The sequence below is a fragment of the Mycteria americana genome, chromosome 1, assembly GCF_035582795.1.
Source record: "Mycteria americana isolate JAX WOST 10 ecotype Jacksonville Zoo and Gardens chromosome 1, USCA_MyAme_1.0, whole genome shotgun sequence".
Classification (NCBI taxonomy): domain Eukaryota; kingdom Metazoa; phylum Chordata; class Aves; order Ciconiiformes; family Ciconiidae; genus Mycteria; species Mycteria americana.
In genome coordinates, this window is record NC_134365.1 from 82,621,504 (window position 1) to 82,639,656 (window position 18,153).

At 41.0% G+C, this 18,153-nt stretch overlaps 1 protein-coding gene across 4 annotated transcripts in view; it reads left to right on the forward strand.

The window, feature by feature from the left end:
• The window catches only part of FAR2 (fatty acyl-CoA reductase 2), a 161,979-nt gene that overhangs the window by 126,355 nt on the left and 17,471 nt on the right, over nt 1–18,153 (forward strand). For all 4 annotated transcript variants that reach the window (XM_075508381.1, XM_075508389.1, XM_075508400.1 and 1 more), the window contains exons 5-8: nt 3,792–3,969; nt 5,338–5,382; nt 10,821–10,939; nt 13,742–13,809. In XM_075508381.1, coding sequence (XP_075364496.1) covers nt 3,792–3,969; nt 5,338–5,382; nt 10,821–10,939; nt 13,742–13,809 — 410 coding nt within the window. The remainder of the gene's footprint in view (nt 1–3,791; nt 3,970–5,337; nt 5,383–10,820; nt 10,940–13,741; nt 13,810–18,153) is intronic.

Below are 18,153 nucleotides of genomic sequence, written 5' to 3' on the forward strand. Positions count from 1 at the left end.
TGATGTCCAACGTTTCATTGACTTTTTTGTCTGCTGCTACTCGTTGACTTGGAGATTTCATAGAGCTGTCAGCTGTGCTTCCAAGATCTCTTGCTGAGCTGCAACTGCTAGTTCTGAGTTCAGCAACCTCTAAGACCAGTTTAGACTGGTTTTCCCTAAACGCATTAACTTGCCTTTACTTACAGTGAAGCTAATCTGCTACGTTTTTGCCCACTGACTCAGTTTTACAATGTCCTTTGGAGTTCATCGCTATCAATATTATATTTCATTGCCCCAAAAAGCTTACCATCACTTGCAACTTTGGAAGCAATTAGTGTTGATCGCTCAGATAAAAAAGACTCCCGCAAAGGGTGAATGCTAATTGGAAATGTGCAGAAGTGCCTGGCTACCCCAGAGGCTGCTACTTCAGCTGCTTCGTATAAGACACTAGGAATTTATTTATCGTAGTTTGCATGTGCAGCAGAGAGGATGAAGTTTGAAAGGAAGGTTGAGTGACAGAGGATGGGCTTTCAGATGTGTTCATTGATATGTTTATCTTGGTTGTATGTTTGGTCATTTTTTCTTAGTCACATAGTTAGAGATGGGTTTTCTTTTTTACTAGATTTTTGAATTTGTTTTACAGTTTTTCCTATATCCCATACTCCAGAAGTTCACAACCTTCTGATACTTTTAGTGAGACAGAAGTCACAGCATGCCCTCAGCTAGGATGGCATCTGTTTCTTTACAGTGTTTGCAGGTAGCATTATAATTGCTCACAGCAAAGACAACCACTGCCTTAAAATGCATTGAAATCAGGTGGGCCTTGCTGAAAATCACTGTCTTCAGCGTCATTGGTTTGGAAGGTATTCTGCAAATCAAAGGCAATATATGAAGGAGATGCATGGGGCTGCAGAGTGTGTGGAGGAGCAGGATGGGGAAAGTCCTTGGGATGACATGATACAGGCAGAAAGGGGTAGAGAAAACTCTGAGAGACTGTGAGGAGGATTACTTGGAGAGAGAGAGAGGAAAAAGCAGGTTTGGAAGGAGATGGGAGAGATGCGCCTTTTACTATTCACCATGTGAGTGGAAGAAATAATATGGGGATATCTGGGTACAGAAGGTTGCAGAGAAAGGAGATTAACAGATATCAGAATGTTACCTTCAAAAAGGTGGGGGAGGAAACAAAAGAGACAAGGAAATATAAACAACCCCTGTCTTAAAGTGCTCTTCTGTGAGTGCATTAAGAGGTATCATCACACAACTGGATTTTGCAATAACAAATCCATTTAATGATGCTTTTGGCCATGCAATTGATATATACTTATGATTCTTTATTCAGCTGAAATACCAAGTAGGACTCCCAGCTGTTTCTTTTTCTGTTCTTATCCTCCTATTATATCCCTGCTTTCCAGTATTTTGATATTTAACCTGCAAGTAAAGCCTTAGGCCTAATCTGTGTAAACCAAAAGTCATACTTCTAAGTGCTGCCAGGCCAATAGAGGAAACATATAATCTGCCACATCAAGCAAGGTTTGCCTTAATCTAAAGCTCAGGGAAATCAGCTTTGAAGGGTGTGCTGAGGTAAGGAACACAGCACACAGTCAAGTGTGGGCTGAAGCAGAACTGTTTTCATTATTGCAGAAAATGTAGATCCATCATCACTTACAAGAAAGAGAGTCTTATTAATGCAAAGTGATTAACACAGAAAGTTATGTTTTCCTATGGCAGAGTAATTTGGTGCATATATGTGGTGAAAGAGGAGGTTACTAATTGTTTAATTTTCATCTCTTGTTTCTACGGGGCAATTGCAGCAGTGAGCAAAAGCAGTGGTTTTGTGATTTAGCATTTCAAAATCTTCAAAGTAGGTCACAGAGGAGTAAGAACAGTTCGCCTCGCTGAACTGTCAGCTCAGTGCTCCTGTGATGGTAATGCTGATAGATCAAATCGCCCGGTAGGATGGTACGCTTGAGACAGGCAGGAGCGTGGTCCTCTTGATGACCGCTTAGAGTAATGCAGAGAGGCCCGTCTGGAAGGATGAGGCCAAGGGGAAATTGCTTCTCCTTGTACTTCTGCACCTGTCTTTGCTTTGTGAGAAACACTAACCTATAAGCCCCTATTATTAAAAAAAAAAAAAAAAAAAAAGAGGAGGGGGGAAAAGACACTTGTATGCAGCTTAATCTGAGTTCCCAAATGAACCTAGTCTTCCTCCAGGCTCTGCAGAAATAGACATCTCCTTTTGGTAGGCTGGTAACTGATTACTCAACAGATTCAAACAGTGGCAATTTATCTGAGACCCTGAGAGGCTGGGTTCAATGGCTGCGTAAACAGGCTTTGTAAATTAAGTCAATACTGTGTGCTGCTTATGGCCTCTGCTTAGTTCAACTTCGTATTTTCTGCCTTGTTTCTGCAGCATGGGACTAGTGTTGCAAAGGAAAGTATTTGTGCCTCCATAAGGCTTTTTCTATTAAAAAAAAAAAAATTAATATGCTAAAAACTGTCAGATTCTTTTTACCTCATTCCAAAACTGAGAGATTTGCTGAATTCAGCCCTCCCCTGCAAACTGTTTTGCAGTTTCAGTTAATCAGTACTTTCTCATACAACAGTTTTCCTGTAATATTTCCATCTGTGTCTGATGAGAGCCACCTGAAAACCAGTGTGATACCTGAGGCATCAGGTGTTTGCATGTTTAAGTTGATATGATCAAGTAATTCTCCAGGTGTGACAGTCTCTACCTTATTGCTCTCCCCTTGACCTCCACCTGTTTCTGAAGTTAAAGATAAGGAGGGGTGAAGTGAGGATCTGCAGGAAACAGTATCCTTGCAATGCCCCTGGGAAGAGCACTCCCGTTCAGTCTGAACTATAAGTCCATTGACTTAATTACAAATTGGATTATAGGAGTTAATCTTTGATTCTGTGGTGTAATACCAGACTGCTGAAAGCCTGTCGGGGATGGGCAGCGGTGTGCAAGGGCTCTGGAAGCACAGCCAGTTCCTGTCCTTTAGACCCAAGTGCTGGCAGGACCAGTGATGTCTTGATGGTGTGCCAGGGAAGAGCTTTTGAGTCTTAGGCCCTCACTGCAGCACCACGGTGGTAAGGGCCACTTTTTAAAGGGTGTATGTGTAACTACTTCTGAGAGATTAGATACTTGAATACCTTAAATTAGAAAAAAAAACACAACTTGGTGTGTTTTGCTTTTTTTTTTTTAAAGCAGCTAACACTGGCAGTTTCTTAATTTCCTATGTGAACAAGCCAGTGGAAAACCAGCAGGAAGGAGCACCTAACGTTGTCAGTTGTGCTACTGGAATAATATTTCTATACTACGTTGTTCTAGCTTTTGAGACCTTTGTAATGCTACTTGACTCAGTAACTCAAGGTTACCAAGAATCCCCTGAAATGTGCTTGGGAGTATATAGAGACTGTGTTGGCTAAGGATGAGCACTACCTAGTGAGAGTGCTAGCTTGGAAAGCTCCATCAATCTGTAGACCATGGCTATATATCTATGTTACAGACTGCAGTGAAGCATAAACCACACAAGAGATTGCTTTAGAATGAGATTGTATAGATACCTGAAGTTGAGCTGGACGTCACAGTGTGAAGCTCACCAGGGTTATTTTGCACTTTGAAGACAAAAGCAACCTTTCTCCTAGAGAGCTGTTCTAAATCCAAACCAGTTGCTCCTTGCTTTGTCTTAAATGGCTTTGACTTGCTTATCCTTTGTTTCAGGTGACAATTCCTGTCTCTCTGGTCTTTTTTTGCCTCAGTCTTTCTCTCTCTGCATGGCAGATAATGACGTTCTCCTTGTTTCCTGTAGGTGGTTGGATGAATCTATCATTCAAGACATCACACCCAAGCTGCTTGGGGACTGGCCCAACACTTACACCTACACCAAAGCCTTGTCAGAATACCTGATACAGCAAGAGAAAGGAAACTTGAACATTGCTATCATCAGGCCATCCATCGTGGGAGCTAGCTGGCATGAGCCTTTCCCAGTAAGCATGAATACATAGCAATTCCCTACTGAAATCCCTTTGATACAGCTGTAGCTGCAGTACCGTCAGGAATCTGTCCCTACTTGTAGCAGTGTCTGCTTGAGAAACAGGTGCCACAGTTCATAGGAAAGTCAGTGGAAGAGGTGGAGGACCTGTGCTGGTGGAGAACAGCAAGCCTTCAGCATCTTCAGGAAAGACTCTTGTCTGCAAGTGAAAAGAACACATTTAAGCAATAATAAGAAGAGCTGGGATAATAATAATACAAAATGCTGGACTTGCAACCGACAGTCGTACATGCAGAGGATCGTGCCCAGGCAGACACACAGGGGAGTTTCTGTACTAGCGGGGGAAACGTGAGATCTGAGGGTTGGTCCCAGTCCTGATGCATTCTGGTTCAAGTCTTTCCATGGTCCAGTCAGCCTATTAATGAGGTCCCGATGAGCACCCTAGACCTCACGTGGTCCTTGAAAGCATTTGATAATGTCATGTGCAGTTACCTAGTATCTTTGTCTTATGTTGGTAGCTGTTGAATTCACTGGATTCACACTTGTATGGGCCTATTGCAGATACAAATGTCAGCTGCGCAGTAACTAAATGCAGCTGTATTTTTGGACTGAAATAATTTACTAAGCTAAATATACTAGTAGGAATAATGTGCCCTAACATTGCAGCCAAATTGGAAAGGCAACATAAAGTCATCTTTGGCTTTCGTGCAGCTCAAAGCGTGCCAAAGATGGCTGAGATATAGCCGAGGCTGTGGGCCAAGCTCCCCATCTTGGAAAGACAGGGTGAACTCTGTTAGGTATCATAACCTGTTTCGGGTCAGACAGCTCATCACTGCTCTTAACTCCAGCTCCCACAAGTGGCAGTTTCCCTGACCTGAAGTAGGATGGGATTCAAAAGTGGAGTGGTATGTTTTTCTTCCTTGCCTTAGAAATTAGTTGGAGTAATCAAATCAGTCTCAGTGACATCTGCATGTTGTATGTCGGAGGGTATATAACACACGGACTGTTTTCAGCAAGTGTGACAGCACCAAGACACCTGTAGTGTTTAAAGCCAGAGTTTATTCCTGTAGCCAAGTTATTATAGGAAAGAAGCGGTTTCTAAAAACAAAATTTGTTTCCGTTGTTGATGAGTAAATTGCAGATGGTATGAGGTATCATACAATGCATCCCCTATTTAAAATCAATTAGGTACTTCGTACTGGTTAGCTTTCTGGCAGCTGTCCCAGATAGGCTGGCATACATCTTAACTGTTGTCTCGTTGCTTCTTTGTCTACACCGCAGCGTTGTAGCCCTTTCACCATTTTGAAGCCTGTGTAAGCAACATGTTGCTGAAAGAAATAGTAATCATTCTTCTTTTTTGCAGGGTTGGATTGACAGCTTCAACGGGACAAGTGGAATATTTGTTGCGGTATGTCTAGTTACTATTTCAGCTCCCCTTAAAGTGGAGTTAGAGGTACTAAAATAGCAACTCTAAAGTTACTCTAAAGCTCCACTTAGAAATTGTGTGCAAAAAAGGATCATAGCAATTTTCTGAATCTGATAGAAAGATGTCACACACTTGCCATACATCTGTATGCCTGCAGGACCCAGAAGACTATCTATTTATGCTGTGCTCAAAAAAGGACATTGAAAGAGTATTCATGTTGCTGGTTCACTAAACGTGAATTGCAGTTTTTAGTTTTGGACAAATTTGGCCAAATTTTCAAAGAAAGGGTGAAAGATGCATCCTTGAAACCAGGGGTAATTCACAGATGTCAAAGCTTGAATAACAGAACTTAATTTTACAGGCTGGATTACTGCTACAGCATTGCTTATACTTTAATTTATCTTCATATGTATTGTTTCTAAGTCCACTGCTACAGTTTGTGACCACTCTACGATAACAATGACTCTGGGTCTCATTTGCCATTGCTTTGTACAGGAATTCTCCATGTGCAGAGTACATCTAAATAATGTGTGTAACTATCAATTCAGACTCTGCCAGTCAAATGGATAATTCACTATATTCTTGCTTAACACTGGTGTAAATAACTACTGTGCAAAATGGCGAGAAACAAACCCCTAAGATAAATAATTAATAACTTGATTAAATATTCCCTGTAATATGAAAACAGTCATTACAATTTAACATGAAAACAGTGAAGTTGCGTACTATTTCTCCCGGCTTATATTTTTTTTCTGAACTAAAATCACTGCCTTAGGTCTATTTGTCAATACATAATGCTGTATAGCTACGGGCAAATACTTTTGTTCATGTATGATTTGTCCAACTTGATTACTTTGTAAAAACTATATTGTAATCAGCCTGATGCAGTGTATAAAAGGATTAGTAGTCTACAGTCATAGGAGAGCAGAATAAAATCCAAATATCATCTTGTTAAAAAAGCTCATTTGTACCTGAAGTAGAGCATAAATAGAAACTGCAACCGTTACTTCTGGAATCCACAGGACTAGTGAAATTAGTGGGTATATCCCAGCTAATGCTTTTATCTGAAATCCCAGTTACACATTTCAAGAGAGATTCAAAAGCCCCCAAATGCATCATTTGTGTTCACAAAGTGTTATTAGCTCTTATTCATCTCACAGTTTCTTTAAAATAATTATTTATCAGCCTTTTACTCATTGCTGACTGCTCATAAAGCTTGTACTGCCTCTCTCTGCTCTACTCCCAGCATCTTGCATGACATCTTGTCGCTATCACGATAAAAGTTTTGCAGTTCCTTAATTTTGCAGATCTATTGCTTACATTTTCATGTGACAGGTTCTAACTTTTGTAATGATATCCGTGAGTTTTGATTTTTTTTATGTTTACTTTTGAGCATTAAAAATGTCTGTCACAAATATGTCCAGAGTTAGTTTGCAAGAAAGATGTTATACAAAAGATTTCCATTGCATTGCTCTTTACTCCCCACAAGTGAATTAGCTAAGTAACAAATTACAGCAAGTTGCTGTCATACATGTATCATATGCCAGTACATTATGAAACACAGGCCGAATTCATATGCTTTCAGCCATATAAAAACATGCCCATCAAATCTTTTGTCATTTAAAAAGCATTTTTTCCCCACCCTTTTCTTTTAATCTGTCAACAAGTAAAAAACACCTAATAGTTAAGTATTTGGAAATTTTGCCCATATATCAGTCTTTTTTAATAATGTCCGCTTTAGGAACTTATACTGGAGCTTGCATATATTTTATATGCTTATCCTTTGCCACTCATACCAGTAACTATAATATTTTCTTTCTTCAAAGCAAAAATTTCTAGCCTTGTTGAATGCAACAGCAAACCTAATGGTGGTTTCACTTAAGCCAGGTTTCACACACAGATGTCAGCCTGTATCTTTATCTCCAAATTAACTCTAGGGAAAGTAAAGATTTTGAGATTCTAGGGTCGCTGTAGTAAATAACTTCCCTTGCCTTTATATAAAAGCTTTGACTTCGACCGAAATAATTTTGAAATAGAGATGGTATTTTTTGGTTCAGGATCGAGGCTCTGAGGTTCTTCAATATGGGAAAAACAGAGAATGAAATTCATGTCATCTGCACTGAGCTCCTCAGTGATGAAATACGATGATTTGATAGGTAACTATATCAAGACTTAACCAAGAAAAAGAACAAAGAGCAATGACAATAGGTGCAGGGTGTAGAGACGAGGTTGGTGGTGGTGTCCAACAGCTCTTTGGCCCCACAGGCAGCAGTGTTGGCTGGTGTCAGTCAGGAGCAGAGACTCCCTGATGTGGAGAAGCGAGGGGGGATTGCCAGTGCTGACAGGCAGTATTTGTCTTGTACCATCTCCAGTTGCTACTGAGCTTAGTTGGACTGGTACGAGTTTTCTGGAAGTGAAAGGTATTTGTTATTAGGGAGCCCAAGAGACTTTTGGTCTTCTGAGGGGGGGAAATAAGTGTATGTTTTTAATTAATGTGCTTGGATATGGTGAATTGGTAAATCCTGTTTGGTAGTTTGAAAATTAACCCTTGAAGGTGTGAGTTATGTCTTAGTTTGATTACCTGGAAGTTGTGTGATTACAACCAGCTGTCTCAGCCAACTGTATTTCAAAGTGTATTTATTAGTCAAGTAGCTTTATTAGCCTTAATTAAGGATGGAAAAAGCAAAAGGGAGTGCTTTGGTGTTGGTGGGTTTGTTTTTAAAGTGTCCCTCCCCACTAAAATATTCACTTTTGACTTCTAACCCAAGATCATCCTATATGGAGAACAACCCAGAGATTCAGATTTGGCTCAGAACATCTTTGGGATCATCTGGGCAGAATCTGAACTCCAAACCTTGCAAAGACTTCCCACCCCCCCCGTCACCACTATAATATTTGAGTCTGATCATTTCATTCCTCAAATAGATATATTTCTTTTAAATATTCATGAAATATGGGAATTAAAGTTGTTCTTGATAGTCTAATTATGCTTCTTTCACCTACAGTTGCTCCAGCTGCTGTGGGGAGAAGCTTTGTTGATTGAAAAACAAAATGAAATTAGTTACATTTCCGCTGGACTGTAATTGAGGCATTTTGTCTCGCTGTGTCATATTACATGTGAAGACCTTCCTTCCTGCAAGGCAGTGAAGCTGTAGGGCAGAACCATGGTTTAATTCCTGTTCTGGACAGTGACTGGCTCCAAAGTGTTTCAGCTGGGAGACTGTCCAGAAACGTGACTCAGACCACCAAATGGTTTCGGAGGCTTCAGCTACAGTAGCTTCTATTTCACTAAAGAGAAAAAAATGTCAGCAACTACAAATAGAAGTCAAGCCTGATAAAGAAGTACCAAACCATTTCCAATGTAAAAAGTAACTTAAAACACTTAAACTTGAAGTCTTTATTAAATACACAATATAGTCAATATCTAATTCATTCATGTGCATATGACCATCACAAGCTGCTCTGAATACAGGCATGTTTGCAGCACATCCATCAAACTTCCTAGTTTTGAAACTTGACCTCAGAAAGGTCTTTAGTGTACCTATGAAAACGTGATAGCTGATCACACAGTGGTCTCTTGTGGGCATGTGTTCACAGCAGTGGAAAATTCATAGCTGAGCTTGATTGCCTCCTTTGGTTCTTTTTGCTTTTTTTCCCCTTGAAAAATCAGTAGTAGGAACAAAAAAAAAAATATCATAGTGATGTTGCAAGTTAAGGTTTTAATGTCTAAGCGTAACTGTGGTTCAGCTTAGGGCAGCAGAGGTTAACTGCATGCCGTGGGTTTGAGGAGGATGTTTGGAGTCATGTGGGGAAGCGTACATGGTTGCCTCTGAGTCTGTCTGTCTGTCTGTGATCCCTATGCCAGCTGCACCAAGGAGGAGATGCAACTGCTCATGAAAATTAAATCAGTCATAAGTGGTATTCCCTTACTTGCAAGCTGTGAGATGTAACAAAACCATCTGACTATAGAATGAGAAAGGAGAGGGAAAGAAAGAGAATAAAATAACCCAGATAAATACCTCCCAAACAGGGGATGCGCTGTCCCTGAAAATCCACCAATTACCAGTAGACAATGGCATATGCTTTATGAGTTAATGTCAAGTCTTAAATGCTTTTTTCATCACATCTTTCTTCTCCCTGGACTTCAGGCAAGTGTTTTTGCACAACTAGGCACTTCCTGTCTAGTTGCTGTAGTAAACCTTCATCTTTCACAGCTGGAGAGCTACTTCATGATGAAATGGGAGTCTCAGGTTGGAAGAAAAGAAAAATTTGCTATAAAATTTCCTTTGCCCTGACTTTTAAATATTCTTGGATCTGTAGAACATATTCCTTTGCCCCTTCACTCAGTCCTTCCCTCTGGTTTTACATGGATCTAAATTATAAGAGCTTTTTTTCTTCCTTGCTTCACTAGCGCTTTTATCCTCCCAGCTCTTTCACTGGGTCCTCAGCTTCTACTTCAAACTCAAATTCATTGCATTTTATTTCCCACATACTAGATAATTTGATTACAACCTCGACTCTGCTGTTGGGGTTTCTTTTTTTAATTGCTCTGTTCAGCCCTCATACCTGACACACTAGGTTAAGTTCCTTCACCCCATTTCACCTCCACATTTCTATACTTCTGAATTGTCTGATTAAGTCTGCCATGTTGTTGCCATCTGTTCATGTAGGCCTCTTCCAGCCATGTCTCTCCTGTGGAACCTCTAAAGACTAACTGGTCATCAGGGAAACCCCTTGATAAGTATTCAGGTTAAATATATATATATTTTTGGGGAGCCTGACCCCTGACAAATATACTTCCAACCAAAACAAAATGAAAATCATCTGTTCTTGCCTACTTCTTCTCTTTGGTTGTCAGTACTTTGTATTTTCACTCATTCATTTCCTGAGTTTCATTGGGTGGCGAGCTTTTCAAGCTAGGGGCCACGTCTTGACATTATCTTTGTGCTTAACAGACACAGCTTTGGAAAACAAGAGGGTGTGAACACATCCAAAGGAAAGGGAGTAAACTTTTCAAAAAAGCCTATCAATGTCATTTCCAAAGTGACTATTGTCTTTGAGGGACACTCAGACCTCTGTCTGCCTGGGTCACTTAAGAAAATGGAACTTCAGGTATCGCAGGGAATTTTACTGCAGTAAATTCAAATATGTTTCTTTTTTAAGGTATTTATTTCATATTGAGTTAACTAAGAGACACAGCTTTTGTTGTTATGCACAGCATCATCATGTTTTAGACTTCCTCTGAAAACGCAGAACAGTGGGATGCACATGAGATCCATCTTTGTTTTCACAGAAACCAAATAATCTTCTGCAGCAGGTGCCAGGCTTGAAGAGTGCTAACGTGATGGTCTGTCCTCAGTCCAAGCCGATGAAATCTTACCATGGCCTTACATTGGTGACTGTTTTCCTTTGTCCCACAGGCAGGCAAAGGGATTCTGCGGACCGCCATTGCCAACAACGAAGCGGTGGCAGATATGATTCCAGTAGACGTCGCCATCAACCTCACCCTTGCGGCCGGGTGGTACACTGCTGTGCACAGGTGGGAAGGCACTCCTGTTTCTACCAGACTTGGGCATTTACTGCCTGCACCGGGACTTTAAAGGGAACCAGAAGCTAATTGAAAACCTGTGCAAGAGCCTTGTTGATTCGTTTTCTGGTTCATGTTTTCTTCCCCAGGTTGGCAAGGACTAAGAGTGTAGCAGAAGTAATAAAGGCAGGCTTTAGAGTTTGGAAATCTCTAAAGCTACAGCAAGGACCTGTTTCTCAGTACAACTTAAGCTCAGCTGACAAGTCTCTCTCTCAGAAGTCACTTTTCTGAAGTCCAAGAGCTTAGTAAAGCTGCAGCTTCGCAGCAGCTGGTTTTTGGGCCTCCTTTCTCAGGCAGCTACACTGAGTCGCTTTTTAAGTGGCTTCTAGAGTTTTCTTGGTGAAAATGTTCTGTGTGTTTTCCTTGGAAAACTCTGCACAGTATAAATATATTATGGGCTTGTATAATAGGGGAGATGATCTAAAAAAACCCCATTCTTTGCATTGTTGACAAGGGTATGTATAAGTGACATGAAGGTTTTAAGATCTTTTCCTGTGAACCTCTGGCTCTGACCTTTAACCGTTAGTTAGGAATTGCTACAAACCACAAGAATTATTCTGGAGGATTATGCAACTCTGAGAAATCAATACCAGGCAAATAAAAGGCAGAAATATTTAACTTTGAAAGACAGAGTAAGCCCTCTGAGCTGAGGGTAGAGAAGAGCTGCATACAGTAACCTAAATACAGGGATCCTAAAAGGATCTTAAAAGGCAGGTCACCAGCTCTTCAGATTTATTTTTCTCATTGTTTTCTCCCCCTCCATCAACAACAGACAAAACAGCACGGTCCGGGAAAAATAAATACAGCTTCCCCTTACACACACACCCCTGAGAGCCTCCAGACAAAGAGGGCTATGGCCTGTCCATAAGGCTGGAAAAGGAGATGAACATGTGCTGATGAGCAGTATATCAGCATGCAGGTAGACTTCCTGGCTCTGGCCATGGTAGGAAAAGTGCCATTTTTTCTAAGTTTTCATTGGCGAAAGATACATGCTTTTAATCTGGTTCCCACACAAATAATTATTAGGCTAAAGGAGCAATTGCAGAACTTGATCTAAAGCTTTGTCTAGGTGGGCACAACCCCAAGGTTAGCAATCTGTAAACAAAAAAAACCAAGAGCCTGAACCTTCTGTAAATTTAATTTCTCAGAGAGAGTTTCGGGTTTACGTGCTGTCTTGAAGAATTGCTTGTATGGTTTAAATTTTTTTAATTTTTTTCCAAATCATCTAATTAGAAAGTCAGTCTCCTTCAGGGCAGGTGACATTACTGAGGGAAATTAGCTTCTAAAACTTAGAAGAGAATTGCAGTCTTCATTACATAGTGTAGAAGCTCTACAAAGCTCTCCACAAGGTCACCGACTCAGCTGGAGGGCAGAGAATGGAAAAAATCAACAGGGATAGACTCTTCACTGGAAGCTGGGAAAATGGAGAAATCTTCTTCATTGGTGTTTAATGGGCCTGACCCACTAGAGTAAGCAGAAGTCTGTGCTTTCACTTCAGTGCACTTTGCCACAGGCTGTGTATGTGGCTTAGCGCTAGGTGAGTTTTCTATATGGGCATGTATCACAGGTTTAGTCCTTAGTGAGTTGCAATATTGATTTCCATAATACAGTTTCCCCACATTAAGCACTACTGTGCATTTTTATGTTTAACACGCTATCAGGCTTCTACTCAGTAATGAAGAGTTACAGGATATCATGGATTTGGAGCTTGATATGTGTCTATTAGTCCTAACCATCCCTAGAAGTCTGCTAGGGATTAGTAATTATGATAGTATACAGTCAAATGCCATGATTTCAAAGCATTATTAAAAGAAGCACCATTAAAACTGTGCAGTACCCAAATGCAGTTTTCAAGTATTACTGTGTGAGATTTCCTGTCCCAGGTTTAGGGGTTCTATCTCCTGGTCTCTTCAGTCATAGGGGTTTTGAAAAGAAAAGTTCTTCATAGGGAGCCTCCTCCAGTGGAGAAAGGCTCTGAGCACCACAGGCACCCTAGGAGCACTGAGATGCTGCGTCCTCCAGCCAAGCTGCTATGTAAGCTGCTATGCCCTGTTCAAGGCCAGATCTCTCCTCTTTTAGCATTTTGGCAGATGGCTCCAGCTGCTGATGCAGAGTAAGAAAAATGCTGTATTGATGGCATCACTTGCACCCTTGGCAGGCTTAGATTAAAAAAGCTGTTTGACTAATTCTTGCCTTCTATCAAAGGAAGAAATAAAACCAGTATGATCAATGTTTAGTTCCACATGCAAATAACAACCTAGCTTTATTTGGTATTAAAATGAAAATTTTGTTGAAATGGATTGATTTGTAATCACCACCCTGAGAAATGGAGTTTAAAAGTAACAGAAATCATATCCATGAAGTAAATTATTGCAAAATGCACAGTGTGTCCCTGAGGTTGGCTTGGGCCAATTATTTACAGTATACTAAGAGAAACTATTAAAAAAAAAAATCAGAAATTTGTCATATGTATGCTTTCCTTATTGTTTTTATAATTTTTATATGTGATATATGGATGATTTTTCTTAAACCCCATCTGTCTTTATTAACTTCGTATGCTCTCCAGGATCTGACTGAATCTTATTGAAACTTCATGTTCTATACTGTATTTTCATATTTATGCAAAATGGCCTGTTCTGCGTGTTTTCTGAGCTGATGTTACTGTTTCTTGGGCTGTTAGCTTTCATGCTGCATTAATAAAGCTTTGGGTGCTTTTCTTCACACCTTAAAATAATACTTCTTTCTCTTTTCCAGACCAAAAAACATGTTGGTGTTCAACTGCACAACAGGTGGAATCAACCCTTTCTTCTGGGGAGAAATGGGTAAGGTCTAATTTAAACCTAGAACATGTCAAACATCAATAGCATTCCTCAGCCAGGCTTTGAAAAGGTGGTTTCCTATATTTAGGTGGCATTCAGCATCTGCCATTCAAACTGCGTGTGGGAGGCCCAACTGCAGTCAGTGAGGGTCCTGTAAGCAAAAGCTCCTGGTGCTGGGCATTCAGCTCAGGAAAGCATCTCTTCAGTTTTCATTGTGGGCGTAATCACAGAACAACCCAGCAAATACCTCTGCTGCACTGAGGTATTAAAGTGGTGGGAAAAGGAATAGAGAACCAGTCCCTTAATTCTGTGAGAAGATGCTCTGCGTAGCTGTAACATGCTCTTCCTTTGCTGATTGAGAACCTTTTCTGGGTTTGGGGGTTTTTTTTGTGCTTTGAAATCACTTGGAGGACCTTGATAGTGAATAAAAACTAGTATATTAAGGAAGTAGAGTAGCCTTTCTTCCTCTTCTGTGCAGAAAATTCTAAACAGAAATAATTGGTATAGACTTGAGAAGGCAAACCTTGAAGTGATAGATGTGCTTCAAGAACAGTTTTCCTTTTGATCATGAATTTTGTCAGTGGAAGAATTCAAATTATTTTCATGGCTGACTTATCTTCAAGTGGATGTGCTTCTGAGGCAGTGGTGAAAGAAAGGGAGACAAGTCCTGACACCCTTACAGTGGAAAACTCACAGTGAAGCCAAATAGCAGAATTCGATTCAGCTGTATACTGTGAAATACTGTGTACAGTCAGTACATTCATGGACAGATGTACGGGGCCTGATTTGCTTTCTGTTACACATTCATTCATACCTTTGCGCTTTAATTACAGGTGGCTGGCAAATCACTACTGTGGTATTTCACCTCTCAGCCTTTGCTTTGCATTTGTTTTTGCATTATTTAAGTGGCAAACTGTAAGTCAGCAGAGAATCAGACCATAATTGCATTTTCAGGACAAGGCTTGTCTGAAAATCCTCCTAATGTCCTACCATGAGATTTGATCAAGTGATCTAGCAGGAAAGAGGTTTCACCAATTGGCTGAGCGGTGAGAAAATCACGCCAAGTTCTAGCATTTTTTTAATGAGAGATCTAACATAGTGGTTAGTCAGAGATCTTCGGTGGCTTTTTCACCGGAGTAAATGAAAAGCTCTTCACAGGCTGCTACTTTAGGCAACAGCCACTGTAACACTACTACCTGAGGTTTGCCTTTCTAACCCATTTTCAGTGTAATTTTACTGATGAAAACAGCAACGTATTAATGCATTGTAACTGATCTTATTCTGTTACTTTGCTCATAACTGTATTTAGCAATGAAATCATCTGGGTGCAGCAGAAGCTTGCATAAGCAGTTCAGCTGTGTGAAGGGACTGAAGGCAAAATTTTCTCCTTGGGTGATGCTGTGGAGCTCTTTCTACCACATGTTGTATCCACAGTTTTCCTGAGAGCAGCAGGCTGCAGAGGAGTATTTAGGTATAGATTCATGAACAGGAATTAGGATGGAGTATCGAAGAGCAAAATTTTGCCCTTAAAGATGTTGCATGGTTTAAGAAATGAGTTTGGGAAAGATTTACTGCATTAGGATGTTATGACTGCAACCATGCAGTTTGAATTCTCAATTCAGTCTCCTACCAATTTCTTTTTGGTAAGTACACATAATTTTAAAATCTTCTCTCTATATATGACAGACTTTCTCAACCCATTCGTATTACTTTCTCTGTCTACTCACTATTATTTGGCTTCTAGGCAGCCAGTCTCACGGCATGCACTTCCAACAGGCCTTTCAGAGCCATGGTCTCTCTGAACTACGAGCTACCACCATTTAGTCCAGCCCCTGCACAGAAGGACCGAACTTCACCCACCAGTTCCCCGCTTCGCACATGGGGCAGCATCTGCTACTTGGCTCGTCACCCTCTCTTTCCGAAAGCCTGTTTCCAACTGTTTAGCTCTGCCAACCTTTCACCTTTCACGTTGAAATAGTTGAGGCCAGGTCTCTACCTCCAGTGGTTTTTCAGCTTTTTCAGAATTATTCTTTTTCCCCAGCATGAAAGAAGCTGTTTGATGCAAACATACAGGAGACACAGGATCGGCAGAGGGAAAGAGTCTGTTCAGGGAGTCTGGGGAGGAGACTGGCACAGGGACTGTAACCGGTCATCGAGGTGGAGGGTTGTGAGAGTGAGACTGGAAGCTGATGAGAAACAAGGGTGCGGAATAGGAGTCATCTGGTGTGGGACCGAGCATTTAGTGCAAATCAAACATGAGGTTTGCAGGGTGGAGGACCTGGGCTCCCTGGTTAGGGAGACTTACACCAAGACCACCTGTAGGAAGGACAGGCGAACACAACAGAGCAGGGATTTTTCAGGGGGAGAGGAGGAAAGGAGAGCAAGATCAGAGAAATTGAGACAGGATTGGGCTGAGGATGCCCTGGGTAGGGAACAGAAGTGACTGAGATAGGGGCATTTTGAGTACAAAGGTGATGAGCTTTGAGGGAGGAAGGAGAAAGAGAATCTGGAAGAGAATTATTTGAAAAATATATGTCTACTTAAAAGCTTATGCTTAAACATCCAGTGCAGACCAGTTTATTCTACCAATCTCCAGATACAGACAAACCTCTAGTGTTAAAAGGAACCTTAACTGATATATTTCTTTTCCAAATAATGCTATGCCTTGGATTTTTTTCTTACTGTCTTCCATTATTGCCGTTATTTGCCCTGCTATTACCAAAATGTGGTCAGACAACTGAGTATTAGTCTGAAGAAGCGTATTCTGACTTTGTGAAGTACATTTTGCAATTTCTGCTCAAAACTAAACCTCAAAGCAGGCTTTAAAATGGTGTTCAGCATGGGAGAATTCAATTTCAGTTTATACATGACAGTCTACCTAGGCGAGACTGGTGTCTGATTCTCACCCTGCTAAATCTGTCTTTGAGTTGTAGAATTTGCTGCTGTGGTTTCGTGCTGTGGTCAGAGGGAAAGACCACCCACCCGCTAAGTCGTTTCAGTAGCTCCCAGTGGTGTGTTTCTGGTTTGGGGTTCTCTGCCTGCCTCACCCATCTGTCTGTCTGAGTCTTTCTCTCTCTCCCCAAAACACACTCTTACAGCGTAAGAGGCTTGCTACACTTGCAAAGTTGAACACTTTCCAGAAATTAGGAGATGGTGCAATTGTGTTGAGTCAGTGCAAGCCAGGGTAAGGGAGGTTCGTAAAGAAAATGCCCATAGCATTACCTGTTCCAAGTTACGCAAAACTGGTGTTTTCCTGACTTCCTTCCAGTAAGTCTTTCAGGTTGGTCTCACTGCCTTTGTATGTGCATTTTAAAACAAAACCGCTTTCATTCCTGACTTTCAGAATTTTTCTTCAGTTTTCAGCAGATATCTCATCTGCTCTTGACATGTGTGCTTCTCACACAGAGTAATATCACAGCATAATACTGCAGCTGCTTTACTACAGCTGCATTTTCCTCTGCAAGCCTTAAGTAACCAAGATGATAAGGGTGTTGCTGATTTGTGTGAATTTGGTGTATGGCCGATGATCTGAAATGACAAGGGCTGCATTTTCCATTTACTGATTAGTTTGTTCTTGCTATCCTGACCAAAGATGCCAAAAATGCAAAGAGAAAAGGAAGGCAGTAATGTCTTTAACGTGCTTCCAAAGGGAAACCTTCTCAACCAGTTCACAGCTGAAAACTAGATTTGCAGTATATTAACATCAGAATTTGCATAAACAGAGCCATAAACATGTGCTGCACACAATATCAAAACTATTGCAATTCCAAAATATCAGTGGTTCCCAGTTAAACTGATAGGTTTCCATTAGGAAATGAATTGACCGAATGAAACTAAATAAACTTAAATATTGATAAGCAGATGAGAGTTTGTAAGTAAACTTGGATTTAAAGCGTCTCTTGTAGAAACTTCCTTACAGGGAGAAGCAGCAGAGTTCATGGGATTGCTCTCCTGATCCATGAGCTACTTGAATGGGCACAGATATACAGCCCTCTCCAAAATGAGAGCAGATCTCTCTATATTTAAGCCAGCTAGGGCTTTGTCACAGTATAATCGTAGTAAATGGCCGTGCTGCTAACACAGAGGAAAGAAACTCCTCATGCACTGCTTAGCCAGATGCAAACTCTGCCAAGAGCTGGGCCAGGACAGTGGCTTCCTTCCCAGTAGCCCGTCCCAAACTGTTTATCGCCAGTCCGCTGCCAGGAGTAAATACCTTCCCAAATCTTCAGTAAAACTGCTCCAGCAAGCCCTCCCTGCCAGGCGCAACTACATGGGAAAGCTTAAATAGGCGTTTTTTGCTAATCCTTGCCATTTTGACAGAGCATGCGTTATGTACAGCTCTGCCAG